The 27,578-nt window shown below is 56.7% G+C and overlaps 1 protein-coding gene across 4 annotated transcripts in view; it reads left to right on the forward strand.

Moving 5' to 3' along the window:
* Positions 1-17,903: 17,903 nt before the first annotated feature.
* IGSF9B (immunoglobulin superfamily member 9B) overlaps positions 17,904-27,578 on the forward strand; it is a 50,520-nt gene continuing 40,845 nt past the window's right edge. For 2 of the 4 annotated variants that reach the window (XR_009734556.1, XM_061406439.1), the window contains exons 1-2: positions 17,904-18,146; positions 27,046-27,243. Coding sequence is in view for 3 of the 4 variants with exons in the window: in XM_061406439.1 (XP_061262423.1) it covers positions 18,083-18,146; positions 27,046-27,243 (262 nt within the window). In the remaining variant the exon portion in view is untranslated. The remainder of the gene's footprint in view (positions 18,147-27,045; positions 27,244-27,578) is intronic. The other 2 variants (XM_061406437.1, XM_061406438.1) reach the window with 1 other exon arrangement.

The raw sequence follows: 27,578 nt of genomic DNA on the forward strand, positions 1-27,578 counted from the left end.
TGATAGACTCCGGCTCTTCTTTTGTCTCTTCTCGCCTGCACTACCGAATCCTCACTAGCTCTGTGTCCTGAGAGCTCTAAGTGTCCCAGAGTCACTGCCTCCATCACCAGCGGGCAAGTGGCAGATCCCACAAGGAGAAGTGTGGGACTGTCCCCCGAGGGGTGCTCTTTGGTGAAAGGCCGGCATTCCAGGAGGGCTGCGGGGCTGGTCCTACTAACGGTCTCTTGCCGCACCGCCCACCCTGGTCCTTCTCCTCATGAGGTCATAGCGTTACCCAGTAAATAGTGTTATCAGTCACTGTCCTCATGAGTAGGTTAAGGACTGAGACCTCTCGTGCTGCGTCCCCATCACCTGGCGTGGTCCCTCTGTTAGGAATGAAGTTCCAGGGTAGAATCAGTGCATGCCGAGTGGAAGCTTAACAGATCTTTGTTAAAGGAGCGAGTGAGTGCCTGACAAAGCAGGGCCAAGTCAGCCTGGACGAGATGACTAAGCCCCGTAAGCATGGCTCCAGCCTCTCCCACCTTCTCCTGGATCCTAGCAAACCACCAGAACTTTCTTCCATCTCTTTGGGACCTTAGTTTGCCTCCTAGATCTTTCTCCACTGATGGTGTGAAAGAGGGGCCAGTGGGTGGCAAAGATTAAAGATTTGTGGGCTCCAAACTCTGGCTTTGGACACTGTTAGCCTGGAAGATGGACAGAAGAAAATGACCCCCTGACCTCATGTGCAGGAAGGGGTGCTGACTCCAAGGCCAGCCCCCAGTGGGGGTGGGGTGTAGATACAGGGAGGGCAGGTGTGAAACTCAGGATGCTGGCATCTCGTCAGGGACTGAGATTATCATCATTATCCTATGATTAAAATATGATAATACAATGATCACCAGGCAGAGCTCTGTTAATACAACACTGGACTGGAAACAATACCCACAGGAAATGGCATTTGAAGCCTCCCACAGCATCAGTAATTTGGCTTCTTACACTGTTCGCTCAGATGAGGGTAAGAGGACCCAGAGGACAGGAGCTGCAGCCGGCTTCCTGAGGCTCACCAGCTGTGGGACCTCAGACCTGCTGTGCCCCAGGGAGGCCCCAGGGTTCCTCCATTCATTTCACCCACAAGCAGGAAGGGGTTGGGCTTCCGTGTGCCAAGGCAAAGATGGTTTGGGGCCCAGGTGCCTTGGGTGTGGCCTCTCCCCCGGACTCCAGGGCCTAGGACAATCTTTCTCTCCCACTGGTGACCTGTCCTTTCCTGGGGGCTCCTGGCAGGGGCCTTAGGGAAAAATGTTCCGACGTCTGCTTCCCTGTCCTCGATGGTGAAGTGGATGTAGATGGAGAGAGAAGGACACCCTGCATCTCTGGGTGTCACCTCCTCCCCAGGGTACTGGGGCCAAGTCCTCAAGACCAGGCCAGGCTGGCACTGTCTGCCCTGAAGGAGCACCAGGGGCCGGGATGGAGGCGGGAGGGGCAGCATTTAGGCTTGTGGTCTCTGCACCCTGACTGAGCGTTGTGTTCTAAGTCAGGCTTGTGCAGGGTGACAGGAGGGTGCCTCAGTGTCTAGGAGGAAAGGGATGGGTGGCTTGACCTCTGACTGACCTCAGAATCCTCTCCCCGCCCCCTTCACCGACATCTGAGGCTTCCAAATTTCCAGCTCTGGCAGCTGCTTAAGACAAGGGATCAGGTGAGAAGGGGCACTTCCAGAGCAGAGCCAGTGTAGTGTTTCCCCCAGAAGTGATGTCCGAGGTTGATGAGGTGAGTGGTGGGTGCTTGCCAAAGGGCACAGGGGGACGCAGAAGGAAATGAGGGAAGAGTCGAGTCTGGAGACCGACCAGGGCCATGCTGAGCAGGCAGACCTCCGATGGCCCTCCCCACCCACATTGCTTGCCTCCCCAAACACCCTGGAGCCTGAGTCCCATCCTCTTGGCCAAACCTGCATTTCCAGCAGTTTCCTATCTCGTGATGGTGGTGGTAGCTTAGTCACATCTGCCTCTTTGTGACCCCATGGACTGTAGCCCGCCAGGCAACTTGGCCCTTGGGATTTCCCAGGCAAGAATACTGGAGTGCCTGTCATGCCATTTCCTTCTCCAGTGGGTGGAGAAGGATCCTAACTATTGTAAAATGCGACCCCATCTTCAGTGCTTGGCTCCACACCACCATATAAGCCAGAGCCAACCTAGTTGTTGCCCGTGTCATGTGGCCCCAAGAGCAAGGAGCCACTGTGCGTCTCATCTCCTTGGGGACCATAGCAGGCTCCTGCTGAGGACCGGGGCTGGTCGAGCTTGTGTGGGCATCATTGCTTCAACATCTAGTCTCCAGACAGATTCTCTGGGACCAGCTGTCCTCACCTTCTCTTCTTGGCCAGAGAGACAGTCCTTGGGGTCAATTTCGCTTGGAGAGGAATCACCACCTGCTTATTTTGGGAAGAAAAGGGCTGAGGGAGGATGCAGAAGGGGAGGTGGTGGGGCTGAGGGCAGAGGAGGCAGAGGTCCCTGGGGCACGATTCTTCCTGGTCTGGTCACTCTGGTCTCACCGGAAGCTTGTTGGAGACGGTATAGGACTCACGATTTCTGGCTTAGAGGTGAAAAATCAATCAAGCCAAGTTTGCAGCTTCCTCAAGGCAAGCAGCACATGGCTCTGATGTCTGTCCTCTGGAGGGGAAGCCCAGACATCAGGTTGCTCTGGCCCTGTCCCTCCCAGCCTGAAGCCCAAGGGCCCAGGCCGCCCTGTGGGCTCCTGGACTAGAGCTGTATCTTCTCTCTGGGAAAGACCAGCTCTTCTCTTCCTCTTTCTGGGCTAAGGGGACACAAATGACTGACTCAGGCCACATGGTCCCTGTTTGCTGTGTCTTAACAAGGCAGTCAGTGCATTCCCAGTACTGTTTTCTTGTCCATCCCCAGCTTCTGGATGGAACAGACCTCTCTACAGGCTGGTCAGAAAGAGGGGGTGCCTGATACCCTCTTGCCTCCTGGGCACATTCTAAGACAGGTGGCCGTGGAAAGTGAGACCTCTTCCACCTGCTGTTCCTTTTTGTGGCCACGGGTCACTGCGCTGTTCAGAGTTTGAAGAGTGAAAGTATTGTTGCTCAGTCCTGTCCAACTCTTTGCCACCCCATGGACTGTAGCCCGCCAGGCTCCTCTGTCCATGGGATTCTCCAGGCAAGAATACTGGAGTGGGTTGCCATTTCCTTCTGCAGGGGATCTTCCCAACCCAGGGATTGAACCTGGGTCTCCTGCATTGCAGACAGATTCTTTACTGCCTGAGCCACCTGGGGAGCCCTTTCATAGTTTTCATGGAGCTTCCCGGGTGGCTCAGATGGTAAAGAATCTACCTGCAGTGCAGGAGACTCAGGTTCAATCACTGAGTTGGGAAGATCCCCTGCAGAAGGAAGTGGCAACCCATTCCAGTATTCTTGCCTGGAGAATCCCATGGATGGAGGAGGGGCCTGGCGGGCTACAGTCCATGGGGTGGCAAAGAGTTGGATATGACTGAGGGACTTTCACAGTTTACTGCCACCCAAACAACTGATCTGCTTGTGGCTGGTAATAAAAGCCACAGCCTGCAGTTTTATGGGGCCTAATTAATCCCCAAACACCTGCAGGCACAACCAAGTCATTGCTGTGACCATCTTGGTGGGAATCTTCTCCACCTGCTACTCTCAGCTGACGGGGGGAGAAGGCAACTCTTGCAGGAGGGAGGTCGGAGCCAGCTGCACGTCCTTTGGAGGGGCAGACCGCCCTCCAGTCCCAGTCGTCCGCCTATGCACAGTGCTGCCAGTGGGAGCTGTGAGCAGAGATGCTGTGAGATGGTATCAGGGCTGGCCACTTATGGTTCAAACGGCTTTCCTTCTGTTTTGTGCCAAGTGGTGGATGTTATGGGCAGCAAGGTTTTGACTCTATTTGGAGAGAATGAGAGCCATTCATCCCCAGTCTGGATGAGGGTTCTGCATTCCCCAAGTGTTCAGTGCCTATGTTGGCAGGATGGAAGATCACTTGTCCAGAAAGTCCTCAAGGAAAGGTGGGTCTTCAGAGGATGGGATAGGGTCCCTGATAATACCTGTGCCTTTTCTACTACTGATATTCTGTGCTTCTGTGATTTGACCCAGAGGGGGTCTGGTGTGAGGCTGGTGGCCTGAGTGTGTGTGTGTGTGTGTGAGGGTGAGTGGATGAACTTGACCTCAAGGGCAGGGGGCTTGCAATCTGAGGCCATATTGGGGCTTGACCTTGAGGGCAGGGGACTTCTGCATGGGCCATATTGAGTGGGGGTCCCATTTTGCCTTCTCTCTGCTCCACACTTGACCTCTCTTTGTCCCCGTACCTGAGCCAGGTGGAAGTGGCCTGCTGGCTGTCAATATGCTTTGGCTTCTGGATGGTTTAGCTCCCTTTTCCCATCATTTGGGGTGCAGGAGCAGACGCAGGCCACGTGACCCTGTGGATGGAGGTGTGGAGAGCACCTGGAGGGGCTGGAACTGGCTCTGCCAGGTGAAGAAGTCACAAAGGGCACGTCTCGGAGGTGTGAGTACTGCGTCCCACACGACAGCAAGGGTTTCTGCCTGGGGCATGTCAGAGCACATGGGGCTTCCACAGTGAGAGTGTGAGTCAGGCCCCGAGTTTATAGCTTGGGTGGGGGTGGGCAGGCCTGCAGAGGAACTGGACGTCTGCTCTCCACTTGGCCAGAGTGTGCTTGTGGTGCTGAAGTGCCTCTTCTCCTAGCCAGTAGTGTGTGAGGCCTCATGTGTGTGTGTGTTTGTGAACACTTGTTCAGATGTGCATGAAGGCACTCAGGAATGGGGGTCAGACTATTTCTGTGACTCCACGCGAAAACCTACTTGTGGCCAGTGTGCACATACTCATCCATGTGCCTTCCTGGGCATGTGTGTGTGCACATTTGTGTGTGCAGGGGTGCATGTGTGTGCAGGAGTGCACATGAGTGTATGTGCGTGTGTGCACATGCAGCGTTTGGGTGGGCAGGCCTGTGCTGGGTTTTGCTGCGGTCTTCCATTTCCTGGAGGGGAGTTTGGGTTGGTCCCCCTGTTCCAAGTCAATGGCATTGATTCAGGAGGAGTGAAGGATCAATCGTAATTTGGTTGCAGGGCTGGCACCAGAGTGCGTGCAGAGTAATTAGAGATGGGGAGCTGATGCAGAGGGCTGGTCTCTGCCCTTGGTGGGCTGGGCATCTGGGGGTAGCTTGGGGCACCAGGGAAAGGTGAGTCATTCACAGGGGTCCCAGTGGTTCTCCCTCAAGTCCTCATGTCAATGTGCTTCCTTTGCTTGCTAGGCTTGGGGTGGGCTTGAGGTTAGGACCGGGGCTGCACTTCCTGGCCTTGGCCTGGCTGCTGGTGGCACCAGAGCAGGGTCCCTTGACAGATGCTCTGTTGCCCCTCCCACGCATCGCTTTCAATAATATCAAAACACGTGTAACTAGTCAAGGCTTCTGGCTTCTCAACCAGGTTTCACTTTTCTCGTCTGAACCTTAGAGCATAGTTACGGGGTGAGACAACAAGCATCGCCCCCACCTTACAGAGGAGGAGGCAGAGGGCATGTGCTCGGGGACGGGCGGGGTGAGCTTGGCGGCACCCCAGCACGGCACAGTGCTGCAGGGGCAATTCTCCAATGGGGCACAGACTGCACAGACTGTCTGGCGGGGAAGGCTCGTGATTTAGAGTGGCTTTGGAGGCTGGTTCTTGCGTGTTAGGGCAGCAGGTCCTCAGAGTGTGGGCCAGAACCACGGGGGACTCTGCAGGGTGAGTCCTCAGGCCCTTCCTGCATCTTGGGAGGGCTGGGCCCAGATCTGAGCTTTTCACGATGCTCCAGGTGATCCTAACTCATGTGGACTAGGAGTCCTGTGTGTGGAAACTCAGGGTTAAGGGCTGAGAGGAGGAGAAGGAGGACATCAGGAAAAGTGTGTTCCAGCTCAGGGCGAGGACAGCTGGCAGGAAGCATGAGTGGTGGGCACCGTGTGTGCCCGTGGTAGGTGGAAAGAGAAGGGAAGGTGTTGGGAGGGTCCCAGCCACATGGAAGGGGTGGGACGACAGTCCTTTAGAGCCCAGGATGCCTGGGGTTCGCTGCTAACCCTTCATGGTGTTTCCAGCCTCTCCAGTATTTTGGGCGCTCTTGAAGAAACTTGTTCTTCGGCATTTTGAGGAGAAGGTATTGCGTCTTTCTTATGTGGGAGTGGGATCCAGGCTGAGTTGAGGGAGACACAATAGGAGACAGGGACGGGAAAACACAGTTATTTGGGAGGCTTGTGCGCCTTCAAGGCTCTGCTGACAGTGTCAGGCTCACAGTCATTCCCAGAGAGCACCTGGGTTCATGCCGCCAGCTTGATGGGCAGATGGAAAGAACTCTGTCCTGAAAGGTCATCAGCAAGAGAGGAAGGTTGGGAGGGCCCAGGCTGGGGAACATTCTGGAAAGAAGGGTTGGGAAAAGTAGGAGTGGGGGTGGTGTGAGAGGTTTGAGAGCCCCTCCAGCCCTGGCCAGTGACTGGTCTGTCTTATGTGGAGCCAAGTGAGGAAAGGGAGCAGGGGGCTTCTGTGGGCAATTCTTTTCTGAGAATCAGAGCATCTTCTCTAGCATGAGTCAGGCTGGGGATCAAGGAGTATCCATGTGCATGCTTAGTTGTGCCCAGCTTTTTGTGACCCCCATGGATTGTAGGCGCCTCTGTCTGTGGGATTTCCCAGGCAAGAACACTGGAGTGGGCTGCCATTTCCTTCTCCAGGGGATCTTCCCGACCCAGGGATTGAACCCTTATCCCCTGTGTCTCCTGCATGGGCAGGCAGACTCTTTACTACTGTGTCACCTGGGAAGCCCCCAAGGAGTGTCCAGGGGTCTCCTTTTCCCAAGGTGAATTGCACACAGAGTTCCTGCTCTCTGAGACAGCAGGGGTCTGCTCTAATCCACACTCGAGTTGGCTCTGCTCTGAGATCCTCCTGGGATGCTCTGACCTATGACAGTGGCTATCCCATCACAGCGACTCACAAACATGTTGCAGCAGGCAACACAGTCTACCCTGGGGGCCTGAATAGTTGAGGCTGTAGACAGGAAAGGAGCTGGTGAGGCTGTGAGTAGAGCTGAGAGGTGCATTTCAGGGGGACTTGAAAATGATCTTAATGTTCCACAAAGTCATTTGAGGCCAGGCCTGTAGTGACCTGAGAGGAGTGTAGCCCCACTGAAGGACGACCACGGCTGAGGCCCTCTTTCTTCTGGAGTGACGTGCCAGGCTCAGGGGGCGCTGTTGCCCGCCGCATTCAGGTTCCTGCTCCCGAGGGGTTACTCTGAGAAAGAGCCGGGCCGGGAGGTATAACCACCTCCCTGTGGAAGCGCCGTCCACAGACTACTTTTACACCTATGATGCTGCTGGTGCACACGACACTGTGAAGGCTGCAGCCTCAGGTCAGGTTCCAGGGGCAGTTGCCTGGGTTCCAATTGTGTCTTGGCTCCTATTGCTGCTGGGATCTTAGGAAGTGCTTTCCTTTCTTCTTCTGTAAGAGTGGGGATGATAACAGATCATTCCACCTGGTATCAGGAGGATTCAGTGATCTGCTCTTTGTAAAGTGCTGGGAACGGGGTCAGGTGAGTGGGAGGCTCAGCTAGTGTGAGCCTCTCCAGGTAATAAAAGGAGAACCCAAGATTCTGTGGGGTGAGTGAGCTGCCTGGTTTCAGAGCAAAACTTTGACAAGGCTGGAGCTCAAACCCAGATCACCGGCTTGTAGTCCCTGGTGCTCAGTTGCTCAGTCATGTCCGACTCTTTGCGACCCCACGGACTGTAGCCTGCCAGGCTCCTCTGTCCATGGGATTCTCCAGACAAAAATACTGGAGTGGGTTGCCATTCCCTTCTCCATCATAGTCCCTATTACCAGTGAAATCAATGTTCTCTGCATGGACCAGTCAGCTCTGGGCTGTGGGTTCAAGGGGCAGAACCTAGGGGTGCTATCCTTTGGGCTGAGCCAGGCATGGTGCTGGGAGCCTGTGGTCTTCAGCTCACCTGATCCTCACAACAGCCCCCGTTTATAAGACCCCAAAGTCCACAGACTGGGGCTTGAACATCTCTGACTCCAGCGCTGTCCTGGGTGTAGGTCAGGGGCCCCGCAGATGGAGGTCTGTCTGCAACAGTGTTGACTCTGCCCTCCTGGAGTTCTCAGACCAGGGCCTCTGGTGGCTCAGAAACTGGGAGGCAGTGGGGGTGGGAGAGCTATCTCTCCTGGGGGTGGGGGCCCGGAACGTGCAAGTGTTCACCCATGTGACAGGGCGCCAGGTGCTGGCGAGTGTCTCGGCATCTATATGTATCCCCCTGGCTCTGCGCGGGGCCGCAAAAACGTGTGAAAGCACGTGGGCGGGCAGGTCCATACGTGGAGCCGCAGCACCTGTCCACGTGGGCGGCGAGAGTGTGTGTCCCCGGAGTGTGTGGTGTGGAGCATGTGGGTAGGGGGTGAACGAATGCGGCACATGGCGTGGTGTGGAGCCCGCGAGCTGGGCTTTGACTCTGCCACTCCCCGAGCTCACACACAGATGCACACACAGGCACCTGCATCCCGGGCCTGTCCACACCTGTGTCTTCCGCATCCACAGACACTGATCGCACAGCAGCTGTGCAGGGCACATGCACACACAGAGGTAAGCACACGCTGCCGCCCTGCGCTTCCCCATCCTGGCCTTTAGCTCCTCTTCTCGGGGCTCCTGCTCTTCTCCCCTCTCCTGTCCCTGGGCAGTGTGCTCCTTGGCCCGGTGCTCAGCCTAGCTCCGCTCACCAGCTCAGAGACACCAAGAGGAGGGTTATGCACCTGCAACGTGGTTTTTCCTTTAAAGACTGGGACCTGTTCTCCTCAACACCAGCCGGGTTCCAGGAGGCTCCTGCTGGTGCCACCTGCTGGTGGCCATTACCCAGTGTCTGCACAGGTTAGGGTGCAGAGCTGGGCCCATCCCCAAGACAAGAATTGGGGTGAAGCCCAGGGCTGTGCGGACAAGGTGTTTGGGGTGAGCCTGAGGAAGGTGGATGTCTCTGGACAAGACTCCCTGGGGTCTGACTTGGGTAAGAAGACCGGATGCGGTGCTGGAGTTCCTGGATGAGAAGGTCAGTGCACCTCGGACCCTTGGCGGGGCGAGAGGCTGTGGCACCACCTGCCGCGTGGCAGCTCAGGAGGATGTGGACTCTGCAGGCATGGACACAGGTGGACACGATGTCTGTGTGGTTGTCAGAAGAGATCCTGCCTGTGGACGAGGGCACAGGTGTGTTCTGCATCATGTGTGTGATTTTGTTCGTGTGTGAGTCCCTGGGAGGTGTGTGCACTGTGTATGTTTGTGAAGAGATGTGGCTCCAGTGACAGGAACACGCCACATGGTATGGCTGACAGCTTTGGTGTGCTCATGCCCTCCACCTTGCCAGGGCCCTGGGACATGTCCACATTCCTCCTGGGCGGTGAACCCTGTCCCCGCCCTCTGAAGGTGCTGCCTGAATTCCAGTTGCTTCCTTTCCCACCCCACCCCTCCATGCCCCACTGTAAATACCTGTCATCCACAGTCAGATGCTGGGATTCCACGGGAAGAGACCTCCCAGCCTAACATCTCAGGGGCCTGAAGGCAGTGGCACCAGCTGCTGACCCCTTCTCATCCACCCAGGGCCAACCATGTGCTGCTGAGATGGCAGCCCGTGCACTCGGCCCCCGCCCTGTGCCTTTTGGAGGGTTTATGCCTCAAAGAACCTCCACAAAGGACAGCAGCCCAGGGCACAGAAAGGCCCTTTCTCCCCGCAGCAAATGCTCTTTTCAGACCAGCCTCCCTCGTGCTGGAATGGAGCAGAGCCTTCTTGGTGCTCCTCAATTAACCTTGGGACGCTGCCAGGAGAGCAGCCGGCACGCAGCCTGCCCCTGCGCCCCCCTCTGCACATCCCTCCTTCTATGGGCTCATTGTCCTGGGGCCCCCGGGGCTCTTGCAGTGCCTTAACTGGTCTCTTCCCACAAGCCCTCCAGCCCTGGGCATCCCTGGCAGCCTGTGACCCCCTACTATCACCACCAAGGCCATGGGCTCTTCCAAGTGGGTTTCCTAGAAAGGGAGTGGGGAGGGAGCTTAGCCTTTGAAGCCCCAGAAGTTGGGGCTCTGGATGAATTCTCCTCTTTTCCCCAACAGTGCCCATCACTGTCTAGTCTTTCTCCTTCCCCACCCCCAGGAACACACTCTTCTGAGCACAAACGCCAGAATCTCCCTAGAGCTGGGTCTTCCTGGGTCGGCAGTCCTATCACTGTGCAGATGACTCTCCAGTGTATCACACTGTCTCCTTGTTTCTAACCACCTAGAAATAGACACTAGGCTGTAAGCAAGGTCACAGGTTCAGCTCTATCGTCTCATTTTAACTGGCACCAGGGCAAACTGCCTCCCACAGCGGCTTCCGGTACACCTCTTGTGCACAGGCAGACCACCGCATTGGCCCCTTAGCTCTCTAGATGCTCTGAACAGTCCTGCGGGCTGTTAGCTCTACTTTCTGTGACAGCAAGGATGTGTCTGCTTTGTTCTTCTTGCACCTCGAAGGGTGTTTGGCCCACAATAGGTGCTCAGTACACATCTGCAAATGCCAGCTGCCGATTACACGGTTGGACATTCATGGAATCCCCAGTGAGGCTGAGGGAAGCCATACAACTTTCTTAAGGATGCCTGGTTGGTGAGACAAGCAGGGAGGGGACTCAGGTCTCCCGACTCTGAGTCCAGCAACTCTTTCTTTACACCGTATTTACCTTGTGTCCAAGCACCATGGCAACTTGTTGCTGTGGTACCCTCTGTCATGGATGCTTTTTCCAAGAATAAATCCGGGTCTGTCTCCAGGCTCCCCATACAACTAGGAAACCCAACTGGGGGAGGAACAGAGAGGGAGAGAAGGAGAGAAATCTGGGAAGTGAGGGCTTGTGAAAGGAGGAGGGTGCAGGGATAGAGGGGCAGGGGTGAGGCTGGGGACCCTGAGGGCAGACTCAGGGAGGAGGCACCGGGAACAGGGGAGCCCCGGGATCAGGAGGCGGGGCTGCCATTTGCACCCTGACCTCTGGCTCCATCTGGTCCGCAGCCCCTCTTCCTGCTTCCTGCACCTGCAGAGCCACACTACTGCCAAGGCTCTGGGAAAGGGTGGGGGTGCGGAATGAAGATGCGCCGGGCAGCCCTCGCTCTCCCGCACAAGGCCCTTTTGTGTGGGGGCTGAGAACCCAGCGTGGAGGGCCCTGAAAGAGAGGTCTGGGGGTCGAATGTGTGCCAGAAATAGACCCGCTGGAGCCCTCCAGCTGTGGCTGCTCACCCACCCCCGGCCATCCATCTGCGGGTCCAAAGCAGAAGCACACCCTCCTCCCCCACCCCCAACGCCCGTTTGCCCTTCGGAAACCTACTGAGATGCTTCTCTTCAGCCTGCTTCTCACCAGCACCTTCCTCTCCTCTCTTCTACCTGCCTCTGCCTTTTCACCTGTCCTGGCCTACCGGTCCCTCAGTTCCCCCATGGGGTCTCTGCTGCCCCTGCCTTCTCCCTTCCTTCATCCCTCTGTACTCCATCCTCACGCGTGCCCACTGAATGCTGCTGCCTGGCAGGCACCATGGCATGCAGAGCAGGGAGCGAGGCAGACCTGCTCTGCCCTCGGGGGTCCCAGGCCAGCGCTCCCTGGCAGCAGCGCCCGTTCCCCATCCTGCCTCCTCAGCTCCTTCACCGAAGGTTAAACTCTTTCCTCGTGCCCTCTACTCAGCTCTCACAGTCTCCACCATTCCCACCTCCTGGAGGTTCGAGCCTGAGCCACAGCCTCTCCCCAGGCTACTGCTGACCGAGTATTCTGTGTTGCTTGAGTGCTCGGCCTCATCCTTCCGACTGATGCCACACTCCCGGGAGACAGGGATGGTGCTTGTGACTCCCTTGCCCTTCTCCTGGGTGGCTGGCACAGTGCTGACTACAAGCCAGCTGTGAGGCTGTCTGTCCATTGCAGAATTCCTTCTTCCGCTGGTCTGGAGCCCAGCCCCTGGATATGTCCATCTGTGTGCTTTTGTGACTTGTTCTTTGCTGGATTCCCCATAAATGCCTGATCCTCTGCTGACATTAGCCCTTTGCCATTTCCAGCGATGCCTGGAGCTCCCCTTCACAACTGCACATGCCTCTACAGAAGCCTCCACGCTACACTAGAAACCCTGGTCATCAACAGTCATGGGATGAGACCATGCACTGCTTCCCTCAGCTGTAAGGCAGCGGGGGCACAGAGTCAGAGACAGAGAGATAGCACATGCAGCTCTCAGATTCCTCTCCTGCATAACCTCATCCCTTCTACTTAATACCTTCAGTTGGCCCCTCTATAGATGAAGAGACGATCACTCAGACCTCCAGCTTGCCTGGGCCAGAGCTGGGTGGCTCCTTTAGATGCCTGGAAGCCAGAGCAGTAAGTGGGCGCCACAGTTGTCCACCTTCAGCTCTGGGCAGGTGAGGGCAGACTCAGGTGGAGTCCTGTGAATCACATTTTCTGTGACGCAGCCCTTAGCAAAGTGAGGGGTTTCTGAAGAGTGACAGCCGCGTATTGTGGACACTCTACAGGGAGGGCTGTCATTAGAGTTCCTGAGCTCTGTAAGACAGATCTGATGCAAAGAAGAGAGCCTCTCTTTGGCATTCTTAGCTTAAGCCACAAGAACATGAAACATGTCTTCCTCGAGATTGTTCACAGAATTGGCCGGGAAACCGTAAGGAAGTGGAGTGGGGTTGTTAAGGCTGAGAGGATCATCATCTAATTTTCAGATAAAATCATCCTAAATTATGGATCTGCTTTCTTCCGAAGGCAAGAACTTCATTGCTTTTCAGCCAGCGAAGAAAAGAATACGGTTTGGCTAAAATTCTAAGAACTGATTTATCGTGTAATTTCTATGAAAGATGCTATAAACACATCTTTAAGGACTCGGACTTAAGGCTTAGTGTGTGAGAAGTCTGCTCTGCAGATACATGGCAGGTCTGGGAGGGTGCTATTCCCCATCTGCTAGATCCCACCATGTATACAGTACAGCAGTCACACTCTATAACGGGTGGGGTCCTGGTAGACCCTCTCCCATGCTTGGGGACCCATCTGGACGAGACATCATAACATGATCCCATGTGGCTGGAAGAGCTGTCTTATGCCAGGAAGGACTGGATCTGACTCTGGGCTAGTCAGTACCTGCATCTAACCAAGACATGGCCTTCAGGGAAATTGTAACTGAGTAGGGGAACACTGGCTATTCTGGGAAATTTGAATCATAATGAAGTTTGAGTTTTAATAAGGAAAGTCTCCAGGAATTTATTTTTGGAGAGGACAAAGTGGACTGCTAGAGTAGCTATTCAAGTCCAGAAAAACAACGTGTGGCCGGAGGCTGCAGGTGCCTACGAAGAACTGTGAGCATTTTGAACAGAGATGGAAAATTCTTATGATGAGAACATTTAGAATCCTGCAAAGCTCCTCCCACCCCCACTTCTCCTGCATCAGATCTTAACATGAGATATTTATACTTCGGAAATCCAATTTCCTTTGTTTATTTTCTTCTCTCCTTCCAAGTTCTTTTAAACATGCTGACTGGTCTCTGGCATATTGAGAGAAAACAAGGTGAAAGAATTTGCTTCACAAACGGTCTAGGCTTCTGTCACAGTCACCCTCATGTCCCTATGTGCCTGGAACCGGTGTGGCAGCTTGAATTCAAGTGAGAAAATTCTAAGATCTAGACACTGTCTGTTTACAAACCCTTTCTTTCTAGGGATTCCCTCTAGAGTAATTTTTGGCTACACTTTGGAGACTGTTTTCAAGGCAAATTGTATCGTCCCTCAGAGGATACAGCACGACCTCCCAGCCCAGAAGCCATGGACACCGTTCCTATTGAGAGACAGATCTACATTCTCTGCCCTGGAATCAGAGCAAGGTTTTGACGCTGGTGGAAGAGATGCTATACTTCTTTCAGGGCAAGGACATAAGGGAAGTACATATTCTGCCTGGTTCTACTGGAATGCCAGCTCTGGGAACCCAGCCACCATGTTGTGAGGAAGCCCAAGCACCCACGGGGAAGCCCACCTGGAGGGCAACTGTATTTTTTTGCCTGCAGCCCTGGCTGCCAGCTAGCATCACTTGCTGATCGTATGAGTGAGCATCTACAAAGCACAGTTTCCCTCGCCTGGTTGGTCAGATGTCCCCACCACACCCTGCCCAAACTGCAGATGTGTGAGTGAATACATGACTCTTGTTTTGAGTGAGTGAGTGTAAGTTGCTCAGTCATGTCCAACTCTTTGTGACCCCATGGACTATACAGTCCATGGAATTCTCCAGGCCAGGATATTGAAATGGCTAGCCTTTCCCTTCTCTAGGGGATCTTCCCAATGCACATATCGAACCCAGGTCTCCCGCATTATGGGCGGATTCTTTACCAGCTGAGACACAAGGGAAGCCCAAGAATACTGGAGTGGGTAGCCTATCCCTTCTCCAGCGGATCTTCCTGAACCAGGAATTGAACCAGGGTTTCCTGAATTGCAGGTGGATTCTTTATGAACTGAGCTATCATAAGTCATTACATTTTGGAATGAAAAAAAAAAAAACAAACCCTGATTTATTTATTTATTTATTTTTGGCTGTGTTGGGTCTTCATTGCTTTTGCGCAGACTTTTTCCAGTTGCAGTGAGTGGTGGCTACTCTCAAGTTGTGATGCATGGGCTTCTCATTGCAGTGGCTTCTTACATGGCAGAGCATGGGCTCAGTAGTCGTGGGGCAGGGCTTAGTTGCCTGGTGGCATGTGAGATCTTCCCAGAGCAGGTATTGAACCTGTGTCCCTTGCACTGGCAGGTGGCTTCTTAACTACTGGACCACCAGGGAAGCCCTGGGGTGGTTTTTTGTACAGCAAGAAAATTGATATGGTTCCCTGACTATAGAGACATGAACACCCTCTCGGGTACTTGACTGTGCACCTGCGCCGATGGACATCCCCACTAGGATTCCATAAAGGGGTCTGGAACCACTGAGCAAGCAGGGTGAGTGAACTCCTGGTTTTGAGTCCTACGGCTCAGTGGATGTGAAGAAGGAGTCCCTGCCTCCTCTTCTAGACTTGAAGCTTTTGCAGACACTCATCCTCCAGGGGCCCAGGGGGAATGTGTGGATAGGTGGCTAGCTGGTTTTACATGGAGAAACCCATAAGACTAGCATACTGCATTTCCAAAATGTGGGAGAGATGACATCTATTCCCTTACTTGATGTAAGGTATTATCACACATCTGTATTATCAGAGATGCTGATAACTAACCAGGTACGCTGAGAGTGGTGTACATCCTGGGAGTGGCTCATACCCTCCCTCATGTCCCTCTTGGATGCGGGGGTCCACACTCGCCTTGAGACTATCACTGGATGTGTCCCATCCTTCCTGGGTCTGGAGATTAGCTATGTGGCAAGAGGGAAAGCAATGGCACCCCACTCCAGTACTCTTGCCTGGAAAATCCCACGGACGGAGGAGCCTGGTAGGCTGCAGTCCATGGGGTTGCTAAGAGTCGAACATGACTGAGCGACTTCACTTTCACTTTCCACTTTCATGCATTGGAGGAGGAAATGGCAACCCACTCCAGTGTTCTTGCCTGGAGAATCCCAGGGATGGGGGAGCCTGGTGGGCTGCCATCTACGGGGTTGCACAGAGTCGGACAGACTGAAGTGACTTAGCAGCAGCAGCAGCAGCAAGAGGGAAAGACTTTGGTCTCATTCCTCACTGTGATCCGATACTCTGTATCTCTTTTGAGCAGATCTGAAACCAAATCTGAGACACATCTGATGATGAAGGTAACTTTTTCCTTTTGAATCTCAAGTCTCCTCCCTTTCCTCTCTGCCTTCACCCCCTTCTTCCACTGCATTTCCAATAGATGTATCCAGAAGAAATCAGTCTTCTTTTCAGATAGTTCTTTTGAACCCCTTCCTAACTCAACTCATGCTCTTAAGTTCTTTGTGTTACTTTTCCTTTCAGTTTGACAATTTTAGTTTCCTAGTAGAAAGTACCATCCAAAGTGGGAAAAAGTTGATGGCCAAGAAAAAACAATCAAGAAGATGGTGATAGTGGCTTTGCCCCCTTCCCTACTTTTCAGGTCCCTAGAAGAACATTTCCCACTCGGCCATATTTCTACCTATAAAGGGCTAGGGACATGTGCAGCCCTGGGGGTCCAGCATTTCTCTTCAGGCCAGATAGATGCTTAGAGGTTCTGGAAAGAGAATCCTGTTATTGCCAGTTCTCCAAGTGGATCCTAGTGAGGCTCAAAGCCCTAGGACTATGGTTCATGTATATATTGGGGGTGGAGCTCTAGATCTTGGGCATGCTGGCTGGGAATTAGCTTCCAACTCACTTCACATCCCCAAGAAAGGCATCTTGGCAGAGAAAGAGGCCCTAAAACGAGGGCTCAGGGAGAGGCATCTCTGCACGAGCAGAGTTACGTCTCATAACTAGAGTGGCTGGACTGGGCAGGAGGTCATTTAAGCATTCTGGTTCTCCAGGTTACATCCAGATGCTAGATTGCCCAGTGTAATTGCTGCTGTGCCAGGAAGGGGCCTTCCAGCTTTCCATGTCCTGGCTGGTGGTGAGCTAAGAGGCTTCACCTTTCAGGGAAGGCTGTTCCTCCCATGTTCAGGCCACATTCCATGCATGGTCTGTGTGTCTGTGTGTATGTATGTGTGCGTTTCTTACAAGCAAGTTTCCCTCACTTTTTTTTTTTCCCTTTGAGCTTCATATGCTAGAGCCAGTGCTTTGTGGCTGACAAGTGCTTTGCGATGGCGATGAGGGTGACCTTCCTGAGCCCCCTTTGCTGCCCATCCTGGGGAACTGAGCCCCTATCACCTCTGCTCTCGCTCTGTGAAAGATCAGACATCTTCACTGCAGCCTCAGATCCCTGGTGTGAGGGGACTGTTTGTAGATGTTTCCATGACGCTGGTTTATTTCTTCTGCAAATACAACTATAATGGGGGGAGGGGTGAGGTTGAGAAATAGACCACTTTCCCCTTCCCTGGGTCCCTTGTCCCAGATCCCTACACTGTTGGCGAAATCCATCTTGGCTTCTTCCTGCTGAGATGGGGCCAGGCTCCCAGGCAGGTGGGGACGGGGGAGGAATCTTGTGCTTGAGGAGGCAGTCTTTTTAGAAGAAGAAGGAACACTTTCATTGCTCAAAGTGGAGACTTCCTGGCGATGAGCAACTATGACCCGCACTGGGGGTGGCAGTGTGCACACGTGTGTTCCTGAGGGGGGCCCGTGACACTTCTGCAGCTGAGCCAATGACTCACCCCAAATCTTAGCCACTTTTAGAGGTCATTTTAGTCATCCCCCTGCCTTCAGGCTGGATGGAACTTAACGTAATCTCATGTTTGGGTGGCAGAGAGTGCGCTGGGGAGGAAAGAGTGGCCGAGTGTGGAAGGGAGGAGGGGAGGTGGCGGTAGCGCGTGACCCCTTTGAAAAGATCTCCAGTGAAGGACGTTCTCAGCTTCCCCAGGCTGCTGTTCCCGGGTTTCCCCATCACTGAATCAGCACCGTCCTCCAGGGACGCCTTTTTGCTGGATGGAAACCGGATGCTGGGTTCCCTGGATGGGCGGGGGCACCGACCCCTCAGACCTACAGTGTAGCAGAGACTCCAGGGTCCCGTTGGCCGGCCCGGCGGCCACATTCCTTCCCCCAGAAACTTGCCATGCAGTGGGAGCAGGGAGCAGAGCCTAGCGGAGACGCGGCAGCGCCTTCTCCCCGGCAATGCGCATGATTCTGCGGCTCTGGGTTTGCCACACGTCAACGCACCTTGAATGGGCTCGCCCCCCTCGACGCGACGGGCAGGCATCCTGGCCAATCGGACCCCGGGCTCGCTGGCCGCGCCCAATGGAAGGGCAGCGGGGGCGGGCCCGGGGCGGTGCGGCCGGGCTTCTCCGCGGCGCTGGCTGCGCTCCGCCCGGGCTCCAGTGCAGGTGCCGCTGCGCCGGGCGGGAGGCTGCGCGCCGAGCCGAGCGGATCCTCGGAGGGATGGGGAGCGGGCCGCCCGGGCTGCAGGAGCCGCAGGAGCCGCGAGAGCACCGGCGCGGGGCGTAGGCTGCGCGGGGCACTTTGCGATAGGATGAGGCTCCTGGCTGGCGCGCGGTAGTACTATGATTTGGTATGTGGCCACTTTGATAGCAAGTGTGATCAGCGCCCGAGGTCTTGCGGCTCAAGGTGAGTTGAAGTGCAGCGTCCCTCCCCTGCGCCTCCCGCGGATCTTGGCTCCGTCCTCCTGCTGAGCCCGCGCCCTCCCGGCGGGCGCGCTCCGGGCACCGCGAGGAGGGGGGACGCCGTATCCGCGGTCGGCGGGAAGGGCCTGAACCCGGGCTGCCGGCGCTCTGGAGAGAACGCTTCGGGCTAGGGTCCACGCCGCCACCCTTGGCACCAGGGCTTTGCAGCGGGTGCCGCGCCCGGTGCCCTTCGCGGGCGCAGCCGCCGCCTCGAGCTCTGGGGAGGCGGTGGCTTTCTCAACTCTGCCGCCAGGGAGTTTTCGGGTTCTCGGTTGGCTGCGGCACGCTGGACCCCGCGCAGTGCCACCGGTCCGCAGGGGAGCCGGTGCGGGCTCGGCTTGGGCTCGAGTCCCTCCGGACCACACGTCGTGGCACCCGGAGATCGGATCCCCTCGCAGGGCGGGGCGCACGGAGCGCCGCGAGAGGAAAAGAGCTGGTTCCGCAGGGAGTCTCTCGCTTGCTCTGAGGAGCGGCCGACTTCGACTGGCTCTGCCCGCGTCCGGCTCCGCTGTACCTGAGCCGGCCTGGCCGGGCAAAAGTTCCCCGGGAGCGCGCCGCAGCCGGCCACAGCTGGCCACAGCTGCTGTGGCCGAGAGCAGCGGGAGGGGGTCTCCACTGCCGCCTCTCGGGGCGGAGGGAGGTTTTCCTCTTTCTCTGTTTCCGGTCTGAGCTGGGAAGAGGGCAGAGGGAAGCCAGTGAGCTGGGTGATGCGCGCGTGAGCACGCGGGCTTTTGCTCTGGAGACCGCAGAGCGGCCCGCACGCCTCTGTGTGGCACCTCGGCTCTCCGCCCTGCTATGGAAGCTGGAGGTGCCCGGACTCTGAGCGCGCGATGTTCAGCGCTCAGACACGATCCAGCTGCGGGCAGGTCCCCAGGGCCGGCCGGGATGGCTTCCGGGGAGAACCGCCAGGTGGACAGCAAGCAGTAGGAGGACCCACAGCGGAAGACCCAGCGCCCGGCCGCGCTCGCGCAGGAGGACCCTTTGCTCACCTTGTCTGGGGCTGTGTAGGGGGAGGGGAAGTGATTTGGAAAAGTTTCTGCAATGAGATCGGTCTCGCTGGTGTTTGCGGGGGTGTGAAAACAGAGGCAGAGGAAGGCGAAGAGAAGAGTGCTTTTATTATATGGTGTGTGACCCCGGGTGGTTTTAAAATTCTTCCTTTGTCAGGTGGGGAAACAGACCAGAAGCTCGTGGGGTGGGGTGGGGGTGTGAGGTGGCTTGAGCTGCGCTTGAGAACTTGTCTCCAGCCTCAGTGCTCGCCCCTTCCCTATTGCCTTGTACTCTTCTGATGCCTCCATCTCCTCCCCTTCAGTTTGTGGTATGTTCCTGCTATGGGACTGTCGCACAAAAGGATGTATTGGGATGTTTGAATAAAAGAGAGATGTCGAAGGGAGGCTCTGAAATAGGATCCCAGCCTGAGGAGTCCAGGGAAGAGGATGGACTTTTTGCAAGTTTAAGCACAGAATCAAGGGAAATGTGTGCTTATATTATAGCAGCACACAGAAGGGCCAGACAGAAGGAAGGACTTCCCAGCATTGAAGGTTATTGGTTCTGGAGCTTCTGCCTTCTTTCCGGGAATGGAGAGGTCCTTCTGTCCGGGGTGCCTGGACATGAACCCCTGCCTGCCATCCCTGTGGGTTTTGGGGAGGGGGGTGTCTTTTTAGCCTAGGGGCTCTGTGTGTGGTGGTAAAGGATCTGGACTCAAGTTCCAGCACTGCTACTTGCTGGCCTGTGACCTTGGACACATTGCTTTGCTTCTCTGATTGTCACTTGCCTTATTGGGGGTTAACAGTATGAGCGTGTGGGGTATTTGTGAACATTAGTGCCGTGAAGAAATGAGGGGCTGGCTGAATGTTCTGTGGTAGTGGTGGTTTAGTCGCTAAGTCATGAGTAAGTAACTGATGATGATCTTGGTTCCATTTCTTTCCCCTGAATGATTCAGGGCACTGGGAGCTGGAAATGTCCCCAGGGGGAGTTCAGACAGTTGCCTTTGTCCAGAACCAAGTTTGCCTTCCCCGCTGACCTTGCCCAGGGAGATGTGGAGGGCTGCTCAGAAATCCTTTGAGAGATCTGCAGAACTAGAGTTGTGTCAGTGGCTGGAACCTGGTGGAGAGGCTGCAGGACACCCAGGAGGCATCATCTCTACGGCCTCCGGGAGTGGGAGATGGGCTGATGGGCCAGCGTTTCAGATGCTGCTGTGAGAGCTCAGCTGTTCTCTAACTGGCAGAGGTGACTTCCAGGAGTTTCTTGATGGGAGGGACTTTGAGATGCTTGTCTTAGGGTCTGGCTGAGCAGTGGTTGTTCCAGCAGAGGATTGAAAGGCTTGGGACAGAGAGAGGGGTGGCTTGAATCCTGTGTGTCTGGGGGGCAGTGTGGAGGCTGGGGAGGGCGTGCAGAGAGCCTGGAAGGTGGTGAGTGGAGTCTGCGCCTGAGGCCTTCGCTGAGCAAGCTGGTGCGGAGGACCCCGGCCTTTATCACCGAGGCTGCCTCCTCTTGTGGACCACAGATTCCATGCCTGGCTTACTGCTGTCCCCAGATAAAGCGGGTTCTAACCCGGACAGTGCTGGTAGCTGGACTAATGCTCTCTACTCTCAGCCTGGCCTTTCCTCCCTTCCTTTGGTGGTGAAGGCACGAGGGAGGGCATTTAGGTCTGGAATCTGCTAGAGAGACCCCCACAGGCAGCCTCTCAGCTGAGCGGGACTTGGCTCAGGACGTGGCATGCGTGTTTGTGTCCCCAGCACCCGCGGCTGGCGGCAGGCAGGGGTGTGTCTGGCAGCACGCGTTTGGGAGAAGCTGAGGAGGGGATGTGTGGGAAGAGAGTCAGCTTTCAGCTGCTGGCCCCAAGCTCGTCTCATGTGCTGACCCGGAGCTGCCAGGTCCCAGGGCTGGTGGTGGTTTCAGGTTTGAGGTTCTGAGACAGAAAGCTAGGATCCAGTTACCCAAAGGAGCAGAGGCTGCCTGGCTGGGAGATGCTGAACCCCAGCCTCTCTCTGGCCGGCCTCTCCTGGCTCAGAGCCCTGTGCTCTCCATCCTCAGATCTCTGCCTCAGGCCTGGCTGTCTGCCTCAGGCCTGGCTGTCAGGGCTTTGCTGCGCTGAGTGGGTGGGAGTGGACCTGGCCCACAGGGAGAGCCGCACTCCCTCCCCTGCTCCCCAACCCTCTCCAGTCCTCTGCCTCCTTGGGCTAGGCCAGGGTCCCAGGGCAGCTCTCTCCTGTCTGTGCCCAGTGATGGGTAAAGCAGTTTGTGTAAGAGAGTGAATGTGAATTGTGGAAAGAGCCATCATTGGTGGTAGCTGCTAGAAGTGCCTGCACACATCTGTATGTGTGCCTGCCTGTGTGTGCAACTGTGTGTATGCGTTTGCACATGAATGTAGCAGACAGGAGACCCAGAGTCTCCAGGCGCGAGGTGGGGCATCTTTCCTGTCTGATTGCTGGTGGCCGTGGGTGGCAGCGAGGCTGGACTTGGAGCAGACACCCAGCTCTTCCCACCCTCTGCTCCACACGTGAGTATGGACAGCTCAGAAACTCCCAAAGTTGGAGGCTCAGCCCTGGGGCTGGGTTGAAGGGAGACTGAGCTCTGAGAGAAAACCTCAGTGGGGGACACACACAGGCAGAGCCAGGGGACGCAGAAGACGGGTCTGACTTGCTAAGAGGTGGCTCTGACCTTGGCTACCCAGTAGCCCAGACTCCTGAATGGAGAAGGGACTTGGTCCCTGGGGGTTGGGAGCTGGGTGCAGAGGCAGCTTGTAGCCTGGTCCTGCCGGGGCACTGCCCAGGGGAGCCAGCTCAGCCTGCCTGAGGCAGCTGACCTATTTTTCTTAGGAATCTTCCTGCTTTTCTCTTCTCTCTTGCGTGATTAAGCAGGAGATTGGTGAGCAGAGTCAGGGCCTCCAGAAGAGTTTTGGAGAACAATTCCTTGTGGGCCAGGCTACAAGCGAGGTCCCAGCCAGCCTGCCTGTTCTTCTGAAAGGGTGGTGACTGGGTGGTGCCCTCTGCCCGCCCTCACCCCCTAGCTCCCTCCCGGTCCAGGCCCCTGGCCAGCTGGGCTGTGGCAGGTAATACACTGTCCGGGTAACATGCAGGAAGCTGCTGTCCTGGTTTTCCGGCTTCCAGGTAGGGAGTGCTGACGCTTCATTGTGAGCAGACTCGGGCTTCGATCCCCTGCTTACTTTCGTCCACCTGGCGCCTCACCTGAGGCCCTCCCCAGCTTAGCTCTGGGGTACTTGGACCAGGCCCACACCAGCGGTGGGCAGGGTGGGTGTGGCTGGGCCTCTCTGCGGAGGAGCTGGAGGAGCTGCTGCAGGAGCAGAGCGGAGGTTGGATTACTGACTGCTTCCTGCCAGTGGCTCCTGGGGAACAGGCTCTTGGAAATACAATCTAGCCGAGAGCAAATTAAGGTGGCTAAGAGCTGCTGCCTCCTGGGCTGCCTGGGCTGGAGAGTTAGGGAGGAGAGGCAACCATGGAGGAAAGGTGTCCTATCCCTCCCCAGTGCCTTGTTATATGATGGGAGGGCCAGTTTGGGCTCACCTGATCTCTGACTTCTACCCTCAGAGGTTGATGGGGAGTTGGGGCAGAAGAATAGCTACAGGGAGACCTTAAAAGGTGGGGACTTCTCCAAGGACCTCCTAGGTGGGGTGTGGGGGTCCTGGCTGGAGGCAGAATATCCCAGTGACCTCTGGCCCACCCACTGTCTGCAAAGGACACCCAGGGTGCAGCCTTATGTGGACATGGCTGTTTCTCCATCTCACACTTGGCTATGTGTGTATGGAGTCTCTCCTCTGCTTTCCTCATGCAAGCCTCTGGGTCTGCATCTCCCGGGTGGGGGTAGGGGGGAAAGGACGTTCCAGGGGAGCCCGATTCAAGCTTCCTGGGATCTCCTGGAACCCCCTGGCTTGTCACAGAGGAGCGACTGGGGGACTATTGGGGGCTGTGCCTGTTTTGGACTCAGCAGGGATTATTTTTAGGCTGGCAGATGGAGGTGGCGGTGGCTGTCGCTGGTATTATTAGACAACAGGCCTGTGGTTTGGGAGTCTGGTGCCCGAGGGGGCGGGGGAAGGGGGGAGCCTCCCCGGGGACGTGTACTCACTCACTCACTGAGGTGGGGAGGTCTCCCTGTGCCGCAGATAGACAGAGCCGGAGCTCCTGGGTCCCAGGCAGAGTGGGCTCAGCCCTGCACCCGCAGCTGCCAACTGACCCAGGCCTGCCCCGCTGGCCTTCTTGGGTTCAGGACTGCAGGGGTCTGGCTGTGAGAACCTGTCCTGAGTGCACTGTGGAGGGGCTGGCCTTTGACTCAGGGAACAGAGGGGAGGGGGCTGCTTCTTGGGTCAGTGTGGGAGGGGCCTTGTGCCTTGGTACCTAGCCTGTGGTGGGGGGCAAGTGGGGGCAAAGGGGAGACAGGACAGCTGGAACCTGCCCCTACCTAATTGCCCCCTGCGCCCCCCGCCGGCCGCTGGCCCAGCCAGGGGACAGAGATGGTGGTACGTCTGTCGGATGGGTGTTGGGGTCCCACAAGGACCTGGTATGTAGTAGTGACCTAGAGGAAGCTGGTTTGTCTGGCGGCTGGCCCTCCCTGCCTGGTTCCCAGACCTTGGCTGCTGCCACCAGATTTTGCAGTCTTGCTGCCTCTCCTCCCCCAGCCCCGCCCCTGGAAGAGCTCCAGCTTGGGAAGAGGGGTGGGGGCTGTGCCAGGCTGTGGAGGGCTCATGGTCCTGTGCTCACAGGGATCCAGTGGCAGCCCTGGACCTGGCAACCTGCCGGGCACCACCTGGCCCAGAGAGCAGGAGGTCTGCACCCTGTGGGCTTTCAGAAAGGTTAGCCAGACCACGGGGCACCTCCTCCTCCTGTGTCCTCTCTCCCTAAAAGGGAGCGCTGGGCAAAACCCCAAAGTGCAGATTTGCTCTGCTCCTCCGGGTACAGCTGGGTCCTGCCATCTCTGAAAAGGGTGCATGGAATCCAGGACACCTCGTGCTCCCTGCGGTGCTCACCCTGCGGGTGCCAGAGTCCCCTTGAGGCTGCTGCAGGCCTCTGTGGTGGGGAGGGGTCTGGGGCCTCCCCTCCTGAAGCCCTCCCTCTTTGGATACCATCCATCTCTGCCTTCCCACACCCACCCCCCCCCACCCCCCCCCACCCCGCCTTCTTCCTCCTCCCTACTGTTCCTGGGGCCAGGCTCTGTCCCCTCCTGACTTTCCTAATTCTCCATCCTCTGAAGGCCTATGTCTCTGTGTCCCTGGCAGAATTCTGGGTGCCCTTGACCTCTCTCTGTGTCTCTGTCTCTGCCTGTCTGTTCATACCCTGACCGTCTGTCTCCATTCTTGCCCCTGGAATCTCTTTTGCTCTTGACTTGGGTTGTGTCCTAGGTTTGAAGGCATTTCTCTCCTCCATCAAACCCCTCTTCCATCTCTGCTGCCAGCCTGTTTACTTTTTTTTTTTTTTTGCAGCAAGCTTTTCTGGAGAAAGTGTTTTATTAGACATGCTTTGGCTCAGAAAAGCTCAGGCTGAGGGGGAAGTACTCGTGGGTGATGGGTGAGAGCACACGCAGAGTGTGTGTGTGTGTGTGTGTTGAGATGAGGAAAGCTGATAAATATTTTAGGATTCTGAAAGCCAGGAAGACTGGCCTGAGTGCGGGGGCTGGGACAGGGCCTCCCACTCCACTGCCTTCATCCTGGAAGCCCGTCTGTTTTGGCTTTGCTCACTGTCTCTGTGCTGCTGGTCTCACCATGTCTTCTTCCAGCTGCTGTCTCTGGTGGAGGGACGTGGGAAGACCTGTGGGGTGGGGCCCAGGTCTGGCTGGGTCTCAGGTGGGGTGCACAGCCCTGAGCCTGGGTGGGTGTGGAAGAGGCCACCTCGTTGCCCAGTTGCTGTGCGGAGAATGAGGCAGTCAAGGTCTTGCCTCCCAGAGCCTCTAGAACCTTTTCTATGAGAGGAGGGCAAGCAACCCTGCCCCCTGCCCCAGGTGGCCACCCCTGGGAGGCACTCCCGCCTCTTGCCCTGGCTCTTGTAGTTCCTCTTCTTTCCTCTAAAGTCTGCATGCTCACATGTACATGTGTACACACATACACTCATGTGCACACATGTCTGTTCTTTGCCCACCCCTCCAGGGCCCAGGGTCAGCCTTTGTGCCAGGGTGCTCTGAGGCGGGCCCAGTCCCTGCCTGGTGCCCCCAGGGGATGGGGTGGGGGCTGGGAGGAGCCTGCTACACTTTCCCTGAGGGGCTGGAATTTAGCCTTTGCCTAAAGCAGGTCTGGGAGGGTTGGGAAACCTGCTGGGGCCTCAGGCAGGTGAGGGCAACACTGTGCTCTGCTCCAAAAATACTCTGTGATCTTAGCTCTTTCTCTAGAAAACAGTGATGTCACCAGTAGCCAATCAGCTTCCAGAAGGGTTGCCTCCTCCTTCTTCCGCAATTTGCGGGAGGAGGAGAGGGAGCTGGAGCGGGAGGGAGAGAAGGAGAGGCCGACAGAGACATGGACCTGGAGAGGCAGAGCACACAAGCACACAGGGGCCAGGCAGCAGAAAAGCAAAACCCTTTCCCCAGCATAGGCAAATGGAACCCCACATGTACCCCCCCACCCCAACACACGCTGATAGAGTCATACAAAGAAGGGGAGCAGGTAGACAGCATAACCCATGTGGGTGGGAGCTAGAGAGAGACAGAGATACAGAGAGACAGACATGGAGGAGGAGCCAGAGAGAGATGGACACAGGAGAGACACTGGAGAGAGAGAGACAGAACCAAATAGAAAGACACATAGAAAGAGCCAGATACACAGAGACACAAAGGAGAGCCAGACAGAGGTGCCTGGCAGGAGCCCACAGGGGTCAGAGGTGTGCGCAGAGTCAGGCCAGAGCCTCAGTGGAGCAGCTGCTGTCCGTGGTGCTGCCTGGAGGGGCCCAGCCGGCTCTGGAGGGGAGGGGCGGGGTCTGGTGGGTTGTGTGGGTGCTGGGAGGGAAGGCAGGGGGAGGGGCCTCCCATCGAGCTCTTTCACTGGGAAGGAAGGTGGACAAGGTGACTTTGGTGTGGCAGCCCGAGTCAGGCTGGAGGTGGGGCTGCAGACCTGGGGCGGAGCCTGGGTTAACCTGTTCTCTCTGGGGCTGGGGCTGGGGCTGGGGCTGGGGGATATGGGCCTCTCCCTGCCTCACCTCCCATCCCTCCCAGTCCCTTTCTGGAGGATGTTAGTGCCTTATCTAGCCACGTGCTTTGTCCTCTGCCAGGTAGGGGTGGTCCCCTTAGCTGGCTGAGGTTAGTGGCCCCAGGGTCCCCCTCCCGTGTCCCCAGCATCCTGCGGTCCGGATGGTGATGTCTGGGGCTTCTCCTGCTGATAGACTTGGGGCTTGTACACTGGAGGGATGGAGGCCCCTCCCGCTCCCTCCTCTGCGGCAGGCGAGGCCGGCAGAGGGAGGAGGGGCAGAGAGGCCAGCTCAGGCCGGTGGGGTTTTCCCTCTGGCGATGCCAGGAGCAGCCTCTGCTCAGCTTGTTGGGGATTCCCCGCTCCTGTGTGGAACGCTCTTGTTTGGTGCTGTGAACATCAGGCTGAGCTGGGGGTGGGGCGTGGGAGGACGCCTGCTCCGAGTCTCCCTGCTGTGCTCTAGCAGGAAGCATCCTGGTGCAGGAAGAGGTCCCCATTCACCCTTGGCTGCAGTGCCTGCCTGGACCTTGGTGTCCACAGAGGGGCCGAGGCCCCTCTACCTTCTCAGTGGCCACCCTCCTCAGAGCTGGTAGGAGTGTCACTGGGAAAAGGCATGGTCGGGCTGTGCTCTTCAGGGTTGGGAGGGCAGAGGTGGTCTCTGGGACAGCCGGGCAGGATCTCCTGGCCTCTCCTTTCCTGCGTCCCAATGTAGCTGTCCCGCTAGGTGCCCACGGCCTGCGAGAGGAGCCCGAGTTCGTGACCGCAAGGGCTGGAGAGAGCGTGGTCCTGCGATGCGACGTGGTCCACCCGGTGACGGGGCAGCCCCCGCCCTATGTTGTGGAATGGTTCAAGTTTGGGGTGCCCATCCCCATCTTCATCAAGTTCGGCTACTACCCGCCTCACGTGGACCCTGAATATGCAGGTAAGGGCTGCCCCATTGCCCTGGCTTCCCGCCTGGCTCCGGGGGCGGGGGGGGGGCCGCCCTGTCCCTCTTGCCTGTGTCTTGTAACCTCTCGTCCTTTCCGATGGGCCTCTTATCTCTGTTTTCCAGTCGCTGCCTCTGTCCTCCCATCCTTTGCACTCTGGTAGGTTTTAATTAAGTGGCGAGAGGAGAGGGACAAGGAGGTGGGGCAGACACAGGGCTTCCTGAACAGCCTCACCGATCCGCAGGGGGCCCTGAGGATCCGGAGGCCAGAGGAGAAGGGAGGCCCAGAGCCCGCCGCGTGGGAGAGGAGGCCGGCTGGAGGGCGGCTCAGT

Source organism: Bos javanicus, chromosome 29, assembly GCF_032452875.1.
Source record: "Bos javanicus breed banteng chromosome 29, ARS-OSU_banteng_1.0, whole genome shotgun sequence".
NCBI lineage: Eukaryota > Metazoa > Chordata > Mammalia > Artiodactyla > Bovidae > Bos > Bos javanicus.